We start from the raw sequence: 10,308 nt of genomic DNA on the forward strand, positions 1-10,308 counted from the left end.
TTGTTATGAGAAAGAAGGTCCGATCTTGGCTAACACCTGCAGATGTGTCCTTGGTTCTCACAGCTCTCTTTCTTGAAGTCTAGAACCTGTATTCCATCTCACCCCGCCCCCAGTCCTTGACAAGTTGAGAAGTGATAACAGCAAAAGCGCACTTCGAGCTTCACACATTCATTCAGTGACCGTTCAAAGTTACGACGACACTGAAAAAAAGTGACGTACGGCCATTTTTCACACGCCCATCACAGCATCCCCACAATCACATGATCAAAATTCAGGTGCTTGGCAACTGAGAGATACTTATGAGAGTTGCACTGTCCCAGGGTCACCACGTCTAACGTTCCTACCCTGTTTCCTTGAAAATAAGACCTCCCCGGATAATAAGCCCAATCGGGCTTTTGAGCACATGCACTCAAATAAGCCCTCCCCTGAAAATAAGCTCTCCCTGAAAATATTGCAACACGGCAGCAGCCATGAGGTGACCACGCTCGCTGCCTCTTCCTGCACCTCAAAAATAATAAGACCTCCCCGAAAATAAGGCCAAGCGCTTATTTCGGGGGTCAAAAGAAAATAAGACCCTGTCTTATTTTTGGGGAAACACGGTAGTTGCCAAGCAAGCAAAGCCAAGTAAAATCAATGGGGAAAGCTAGATTTGCTTAATGACCGGACAATTCACCTAACACAGTGTTTCTCAACCTTGGCGACTTTCAGTCCTTTGGACTTCAACTCCCAGAATCCCCCAGCATAGCTGGCTGGGGGAATTCTGCGAGTTGAAGTCCACAGGACTGAAAGTCGCCAAGGTTGAGAAACACTGACCTAACAACTACAGTGATCCACTTACCAACCGTGGCAAAGAAGTTCATAAAACGGAGCGATATTTAATAACGTTCTCGCTTAAAAGCAGAAAGTTTGGCCTCAGTTGTGTTGGTTGGTTGAGGACATGCAAACGTTGGTCCACCTATTAATAATGGACTCAGCTACAACCCACATTTGCATATAATAAATAACCCTTAATAGCTATTAAATGTTTATATCAAATTAATACTAATATTATAACAAAGATAAAGCCCGGTTTTTGCAGGCCCACTGAATATGACTGCTTGGGTCTGTCATGTTTCCATGGGGTTCTGGTTGCCTTCCGGCGTGATGAACTGGACTTTAGGCACAATGAAGGAAGAGTTATTCCTCCGGATTGAATTATTCCTCCGCATGGAGTTATTCCTTCGCATGGAGTTACGTTTCCTCAAAGAGTTTTGATGGAACAGCTCACTTTTCTGGAGGGTCTGGATGAGAATGGAGGGCTTCTCATCCAGCTCCTTGGCACTGCAGCGGGGCGCCGCGACTTTGCTGGTGTTGCCAAATTTGGAGTAGTCCACCGCATACGTCCCTTCTTCTTCCGTGACGATGGGCACAAAGCGATGTCCCCAGAGGATCTCTTCTGATATGTAGGACGTTCTGGCTTGGGTGGTGATTCCAGTGGTTTCCACCACACCTTCAAGTATGACAATGATTTCTAGGTCTTTGTTGGCCAGGTCGTTGGCGGAGATGTCATACAGAGGACTCCGCTTATCAATGACATGACAAATGATCAACGGAGCCACCAAGAAAATATTGTTGTTTTCAAGAGGATTGTCTACTGGAACGTCGAGCTGGTGGATTGGGATGACTTCTCCTTCTGGAGTGGTGGTCTTCCTGACAACCTGGATTCGTACCGAGGCACTAATGATCATGCTTTTCCTCAGGTCCCCTACGCGGAACATGAAACACAGGTGGCCATTACGGACAGCGATGACCGCGTTCCGGCTGAAGATTAACGTTTCTGCTCTCCGGTGGGCCTGGGCGGTTTTCATAAAGATACAACCCAACATGACCGCATTGATGATCAAGCCCACAATGTTTTGGAGGATCAGAACACTGATGGCTATGGGACATTCCTCGGTCATCATCCTTCCCCCGAAACCAATGGTGACCTGGACCTCAATGGAGAAGAGGAAAGCAGAGACGAAGGACCTGTCGGAAAGGTGGAAAAAGTGGAATGCAGTCATAAAGTACAGAAACTTAACTAATCAGCTGTTTTTCCATTTTGCAAGCATGCATATAAGGTTGGTCAAATCCACTGAAAAATCCTTCATCGTATAACCTGTTTCCCCGAGAATAAGACCTCCCCGGATAATAAGACCAATCGGGCTTTTGAGCGCATGCGCTAAAATAAACCTCAAAATTAAGACCTTCCCTAAAATATTGCAACACAGCAGCAGCCATGAGGTGACCATGCTTATCGTCTCCTCCACCTCAAAAATAGTACCATGTTTTCCCAAAAATAAGACAGGGTCTTATTTCCTTTTGCCCTCCAAAATATGGGCCTTATTATTGGGGGGGCCTTATTGTTTTACGGGTGCTGGAGGCAGTGAGCGGGTTCACCTCATGGCTGCTGTGTTGTGCTGCTGTGACAGCGCAACACAGCCATTTGCCCCTGAGGCTGTGCCCGTGTCCTCCCACCCTCGTGCCAGGCTCTTCAAGAGCCCGCTCACAAGAGAGCAACTGCCTGGCAACCGCCCCCCCCCTCCAGCCAGGCAGAGCGCCATTCATTGTCCTAGTAGCATCCCAAAGGCGCCAAGCCGGGGGGGGGGGGAACAGGTGCTCATGCAGCTTGGCTCCTTCGGGATACTGCTAGGTCAGTGAGTGGCCCTCTGCCTGGCCAGAGATGTAGATGGTCCAATGGGCTTATTTTCAGGAGAAGGCTTATATTTTTGCCCACTCCAATTTTCAGGACATGTCATATTTTGGGGGAAACACAGTAAGACTTCCCCAAAAATAAGGCCAAGTGCTTGTTTCAGTGCTCAAAAGAAAATAAGACCCTGTCTTATTTTCGGGGAAACACTGAACATGGGTTCACACAACACATCAGATCAAATCAAGATTGGGTTACGGCCTTAACATATTATGTGAATAAACTGCAGGTAGTCCTTAGTTTGAAGTAACTGAAAGAATTGACTTATGACTGTTTTTCACACTTACGACCAATGCAGCATCCCCATCAGGGTTTCAACCGGTTCGCGGCGGTCCCCGCGAACTGGTTGGTCGGTGAACCCAGAAGTAAATAACTTCCGGGAACGTCGAAGGGCCCACCCACCCGCCCGCGCTCCTTACCGGTCTTTGAGGGCTTCTGCGCTTCCACGCAGGTGCATGGCACATACAGCCCCTGCGCGATTCTCCGCGAGCAGCTGGAGCCTTCCGCAGGCGCTAAGACGCATGCGTGAACTGGGTGCATGCACGAGGACGCCGCCGGCCCCGTTCCAACCGAACCGGTTGGAACGGGATAAGCAACCCACCACTGATCCCCATGGTCACATGATCAACATTTGGATACTTGGCTTCATATTTATGACGGTTGCAATGTCCCAAGAGCGTGTGATCCTCTTTTGCGACCCTCTGACAAGCAAAGTCAATGCGGTAGCCAGATTTGCATAACACTAGGTTCCTAACTTAACACCTGCAACTTAACAACTGTGCAAAGAAAAGTCGTAAAATGGGGCAAAGGTTCACTTAGGAATCTCCCTTGCTTAGGAACAGAAATGTTGGCCTCAATTGTGGCCGTACATCGAGGACTACCTGTATTTATGAAGCCCTGTATTTGTTTGTATATCTGTGTCAGCATAATGCGTTCACCAAAAGCAGAACTTTGAGGCACGCAGATTCCTCAAAGAACATGTTTATTGGATACATCATATCGGTACAGCTGGTGAAATCTAAAAATTCCTGTGGTTTTCCCCTAATTAAAAGAGCAAATTTTCCCCCCTCCAGGAAGTCATTAGTCACATTGTTCAAGGCTGGTCGACTGTTTGGTCACTCTTCCCCTCCTTCAAACTGGCATCTGTTGAGATGACCTTGGTTCCCATGAGAAAACTTTTTTGTTTTGACTGTTAGACAATCTATCTACTTCCCCCCTCCCTTCCCCTTTTCAGGGTTCATGACAACTATGAGGCAGCCCAAGGTGGCTTCAGCCAAGTTTCGCTTCAGAGCTGACCGTCTGCAGTCGTGGCATCCAACCTCTCATCTTCAAGGCGTGACTCCTTACCTGATGCAGGTGATGCACGGTTTCCATTTGTCGATGTCTTCATTGCTGCAAGGCTTATCCATGTCTCCATGGGCGAAAGCCACCAGCCACCACATCATGGCGAAGAACAACCAGCTGCAGAGGAAGGACATGGTGAAGATCACCAAAGTGTGGCGCCATTTCAGGTCCACCAAGGTGGTGAAGATGTCTTGCAGGAATCGTCCCTGCTCGCGGATGTTCTTGTGGGCCAAGTTGCACGCGCCGTTTTTGGCAATGAAGCGGGCTTTGCGTTGGCGGTCTCGGATGCGGGGCTTGCCCAAATTCTCAGCTGCAATGCGGGCAAGAACATATTCTTCTGGGATGATGCTTTTCCTGGCCAACATCTTCCTGCCACCATTGCCCGACAACTGGCATGCAAAAGACTCCTTTCACTTTTCTCAAATCCTGCAACGAGGGGGAAAAAACACACCTTCATCTTTTTGTTCCCTTTTTCTTAGCTGCAAGCTAAGATGACAAAGCTAAGAAGTAGGTTCCAAAGAGATCATAGTTAATTCCTGTTTGGGAAGAATTATAACCTCTATGCCAGTATTTCTCAACCTTAGCAACATTAAGATGTGTGGACTTCAACTCCCAGAATTCTCTAGCCATCTATGCTATGCTGGCTGGGGAAAACATCTTAAAGTTACCAAGCTTGAGAAACTGATCTGTACAAATATTTCCAATTCTGGGCTGTGATTTCACCGTACTATTGTCTTAAATATAAAGGACTTCCCCTTTGTTTTTTTAATTGACTCATCTTTCTTTGAAGACGGTTTAATTCTGTGCTGTCAATCTCATTCATGAGTGAGTTATCATTTAAAATGGATTTTTAATGACGTCGTAAAATAGATATCCTACTGAAGCCCTTGTTCTTGAAACCTTTAACTGGGTGAAAAACAGTGGTGGGATTCAGCCGGTTCGCACCTATCCGGGAGAACCGGTTCTTAACTTTCTAAGCAGTTTAGAGAAACGGTTGTTGGAAGAAATCTTTTTTTGTTTTTTTCCTGCTTTACAGGGCTAATCCTGTAAGGAAGGCAAGAAGGAAACATTCTGGTGTTGTTTCTAGCTTAATCTTTATTGCCCTGCTTACAGAAACTGCCTCTTCGGTTAATTCTTATTACATTGTCACAGCTAAGGCGAAGCGTCCATCGACCTGAGTGATGTTGAGTTGGCCACACCCACACGGTCACATGACCATAAAGCCCCACCTACCCACATGGTCATTAGGACAGAGAACCGGTTGTTAAATTATTTCAATCCCACCACTGGTGAAAAGGTGCATTATAAAGTCAACATTTTTGAACCAAGATAACTCAACTAGGCTAACCTATAGAATGCATCCAAATTTCAATTCATGACTCACGTGGAATTGAAATTTGGCCAAATGTTATGTTGGAAGTTAAAACCCACCCCTCTCCTAGAGAAATGAAATATTTTAGGAAGTATGAAAGGGCAGAATATTTCCTTTAAATGGGAGACAAAAACTCAGCTCCTCCCACCTTTGTCAATGAGCCATTAAGATCTGAATCAGTCTATTCTACATAACAACGATCTACCTCCCCTTCAGCTCCAGTGTGATGGGATTAAGGCATGATAAGTATTAGTGCTTTACCCATCTCACCACAGGGCACCTGGGAAGATTACATCATCACCCAGCAAGCCAAGCAAGATAGCCTATAGAATTGCCCCTGCAGGGGCCCATGGGAGTCTGATAACCAATCAGAACACAAGATCAAATTCAAAGCCCAGAGGGGGCATAAAATTCAGGGTTCTCTCAGCATCTCTGCCTTTCTTCTTCTTCACCAACATCTTGAAGCATGTGATCACCTTTTCCACCATTAAACCATCTTTCCAAGCAGCCTCCCTGTTTCTAGCGTCTTTTCCCCCACTTGGAACTGAATCCAGAAGGACATTTCTTCCAACGGTTATAAAACACTTTACGACACAAACATGATATTAAATATGAGACAGCAGTGTGCAGCAGTGATGGGTTTCAAATTTTTTTAGAACCTCTTCTGTAGGTGTGGCCTGCTTTGTGGGAGTGGCTTGCCGGCCATATGACTGGGTGGGAGAGGCTTGCCGGCCATGTGACTGAGTGGGAGTGGCTTGGCAGTCATGTGACTGAGAGGGCATGGCCAACTTGTAAAATGTGGTGAAACTCACTTAACAACGCTCTTGCTTAGCAACCCGAAATGTTGGCTCAGAAACTCTGGCATTTGAAGCACGCAAGTCTTAAAGCTGTCAAGTTACAAGACCCTTGCACCCCTAACCCTTTAGGGAAAATAAACCCAGGGGTGTTCAAACTTGACAGCTTTAAGACTTGTGGACTTCAACTCCCAGAATTCCTCCTCTCACTCTTCATCTTGATGATGTGCAGACGGGCGGGGGGAGGGAGCTGGAACCGGTTCTAAACGACACTGTAGATTTGTGGAACCTCTTCTATAGAAGAGGTTAGAACTGGCAGGAACCCACCCCTCGTGTGCACCCACCGCCAAACAAGTGAATATAATCCTAAATTGCATTAACAGAGAGATTGAATCAAGATCACGTGTGGTACTAATACTACTCTATAAAGCTTTAGTAAGACCATACCTAGAATACTGCATCCAGTTTTGGTCACCATGATGTAAAAAAAGTTGTAGAGTCTCTAGAGAAGAGCAACAAAAATGATTAGGGGCCTGGAGGCTAAAACGTATGAAGAACGGTTGCAGGAACTGGGCATGGCAAGTATAATGAAGAAAATGACCAGGGATGACACGATAGCAGTATTCCAATATTTGAGGGGCTACCTCAGAGGAGGGGGACAATCTGAAACCTAAAACCTGAAGGTGAGACAAGGAGCAATGGATGGAAACTGATCAAAAAGAGATTCAACCTAGAAATTTCTGACAGTGAGAACAATCAACCCATGGAACAGAAGTTGCCTTCCGAAAGTTATGGGAGCTTCATCACTGGAGGCTTTCAAGAAGAGACTGGACTGCCAGTTGTCAGAAAGGGTATAGGGTCTCCTGCTTGAGCAGAGGGTTGGACTAGATGACTTACAAGGTCCCTTCCAACTCTGTTATTCTGTATGATCATAAAACACTTTATGACATAATACCAATTGCCATAAAACATTTCCTGAGCTGATGTTTGATTGTGCTTTATAGCTCCAATGTTCCCCTCGCATTCCTGACTCTAGGGGGCAGTGCTCATCTCTGTTCCAAAGCCAAAGAGCCAGCGCCTGTCTGAAGATGTCTCCGTAGTCATGTGGCCGGCATGACTCAACGCCAAAGGTGCACTGAAGGCTGTTACCTTCCCACCAAACATGGTTCCTTTTCTACTTCCGTTTTTTATATGCTTTCGAACTGCTAGGTTGGCCGAAGCTGGGACAAGTAACAGGAGCTCACTCCATTATGTGGCGCTAGGGATTCAAACTGCCGAACTGCCGACCTTTCTGATTGACAAACTCAGTGTCTTAGCCACTGAGCCACCACATCCAACATGGGCTATTTTTATGACAGGCGCATCTCTGAATGTCTCCCTCAATTTTGAAGAACTTTTCTTAAAAGTGACTTCCGGTTTGCTCGTAGGGTCGTTTTTTGCCCTCCGGAGGCTTCAGGGAAGTCTGATGGCTCTGGAGGGCAAAAAACGACCGTTTGTTCCCAAATTTCCGGTTTGCCCATAGGGCCAGTTTTTTGGCGAAAAATGGCTTCAAAAGAAGGCCGAAGTCAGCTGGCCAGTGCGCGCATGCGTGCTGGCCTCGCATGCCCTGACAAATGGCTCCGCATGGCACCTGTGGCATGCGTGCCATAGGTTCACCATCACAGTTCTATTCTATTCTATTCTGTTCTGTTCTGTTCTATTCTCCATTACATTCAACTTCATATTTTCTATTCTATTCTATTCCATTCCATATTTTCTATTCCATTCCATTCCATATTTTCTATTCTATTCCATTCCATATTTTCTATTCCATTCCATTCCATATTTTCTATTCTATTCCATTCCATATTTTCTATTTTAGTCAATTGTATTCCATTCCATTCCATTCCATATTTTCTATTCTATTCCATTCCATTCCATTCCATTTTATATTTTCTATTCTATTCTATTCTATTCTATTCTATTGCATTGCATTGCATTCCATTCCATTCCATTCCATATTTTCTATTCTATTCTATTGCATTCCATTCCATTCCATTCCATATTTTCTATTCCTATTCCTATTCCTATTCTATTCTATTCTATTCTATTCTATTCTATTCTATTCTATTCTATTCTATTCTATTCTATTCTATTCTATTCTATTGCATTCCATTTCATTCCATTTCATTCCATTTCATTCCATTTCATTCCATTCCATATTTTCTATCCTATCCTATCCTATCCTATCCTATCCTATCCTATCCTATCCTATCCTATCCTATCCTATCCTATTCTATTCTATTTGAAAATCATTTGGAAACAAGCCCACGAAAGACAAGAAGTGCTGCTTCCCCTGAAAGCCTGCTTGCAACCTTTGAAAGGCACTCTTCCCAAATAAAAACAATTCCCCCACTGCCGATGTCTCACATCCAGTGGGTAAAAAAGCATCCGTGTCCTGACTGTTGAAACTTGAAATAAATGCAAGTATGAATAAAACATTTGACGTCCGTTACATTAAGGAACTTTTTTTTAAAAAAAAAGACACTCCGCGTTGGCAATATTACACTACAAACACAGTAATACAATATTACAAACACTTCTTGGAATTAAACAGGATTTAATTGGAGATGCCTTAGAACCTGGAAAGTTTGTGAGAGAAAGTTTGCTTCAGTGATCGTCCTGAAACCGAGCAAGAGGGTTTTTTCCCAGCACGTCCCAAGTGCCTTGCTTTAATTCCTTAATTTATTACAGCAGCTGAAAACCAGATCTGAGATTAAGGAGTGATCCTTTCTTCCAGCAAGCACGTGCACACACACACACACACACACACATACAGCGAAAAGAATTTGGAGCCCTGCTGTAGCAATTGGACCAGGCTTGCAAAAAACATGACATTGAGGGGGGGGGGGCATAGAATGATAGCTTTGGAAGAGACCTTAGAGGTCTTCTAGCCCAACCCCTCTGGTGAAGGGAAGAACTCTCTGGAAGAACAACTATGGCGTGCAAAACTATATTAACTCGGCGGGGCGGGGGGGGGGGGCTGCACGAAGGAAAGTTCAGCCAATCTCATTATAGATATGACAATAAAGGTTTGAATTGAATTGAACTTGCTGAAGGTGAGGCCAAGGGGCTCCTTCCGGTTTTGTTTTTCTATTCACAAACTAACAGCATAACTGGAACTTTCTTTGTTTCTTTTTTCTTTTGAAGGTGTTTCACTTCTGAGGAGCTGAAGAAGCTCCTTGGATGAGAAGTGAAATGTCTTCAAAGGAAAAACCAGAAAGTCCAATTGGCTTTTTTTTGGGGGGGGGGGGAAGCATCTTTGTGACAACAGCATCTGGAGGTCTTCCAGTCCAGCCGCCTGCTCAGGCAGGAAACCTCATAGTACCATTTCAGACAAACGGTTGACCAATCTAAAAAACCTCCAGGGATGGAGAACCCAAAACTTCTGAAGGCAAGTCATTCCAACTGATTAATTGTTCTGTCAGGAAACCTATCCTTAGTTCTAGGGTGCTTCTCTTCTTGATTAGTTTCCACCCATTGCTTCTTATCCTGCCTTCACTATAGAATGGAATAGAATAGAAAATATAAAATGGAATGGAATGGAATAGACTAGAAAAGAAAATATAAAATGGAATGGAATGGAATAGTATAGAACAATAGAAAATATAAAATGGAATGGAATGGAATAGAATAGAAAATATAAAATGGAATGGAATAGAATAGAATAGAAAATATAAAATGGAGTGGAATAGAATAGAATAGAAAATATAAAATGGAGTGGAATAGAATAGAAAATAAAATAAAATGGAATGGAATAGAATAGAATAGAAAATATGGAATGGAATAGAATAGAAAATATGGAATAGAATGGAATGGAATAGAAAATATGGAATGGAATGGAATAGAATAGAATAGAAAATATGGAATGGAAAGGAATAGAATAGAATGGAATAGAATAGAATAGAAAATATGGAATGGAATAGAATAGAAAATATGGAATGGAAAGGAATAGAATGGAATGGAATAGAATAGAAAATATGGAATGGAATAGAATAGAAAATATGGAATGGAATAGAATAGAAAATATG

The 10,308-nt window shown here is 43.9% G+C and overlaps 1 protein-coding gene across 1 annotated transcript in view; it reads right to left on the reverse strand.

Annotated features, from left to right (window-relative positions):
* Positions 1-832: 832 nt before the first annotated feature.
* KCNJ8 (potassium inwardly rectifying channel subfamily J member 8) overlaps positions 833-10,308 on the reverse strand; it is a 10,612-nt gene continuing 1,136 nt past the window's right edge. The window contains exons 2-3 of the mRNA XM_087722457.1: positions 4,076-4,498; positions 833-2,007 (exon numbers count right to left, since the gene is read on the reverse strand). Of these exons, the coding sequence (XP_087578583.1) occupies positions 1,107-2,007; positions 4,076-4,437 (1,263 nt within the window). The 5' untranslated portion in view covers positions 4,438-4,498 and the 3' untranslated portion in view covers positions 833-1,106. The remainder of the gene's footprint in view (positions 2,008-4,075; positions 4,499-10,308) is intronic.

This window comes from Thamnophis sirtalis, unplaced genomic scaffold (genome assembly GCF_051295495.1).
Source record: "Thamnophis sirtalis isolate CommonGarterSnake01/CBP01778 unplaced genomic scaffold, rThaSir2_p1.2 scaffold_9, whole genome shotgun sequence".
Lineage (NCBI taxonomy): Eukaryota > Metazoa > Chordata > Lepidosauria > Squamata > Natricidae > Thamnophis > Thamnophis sirtalis.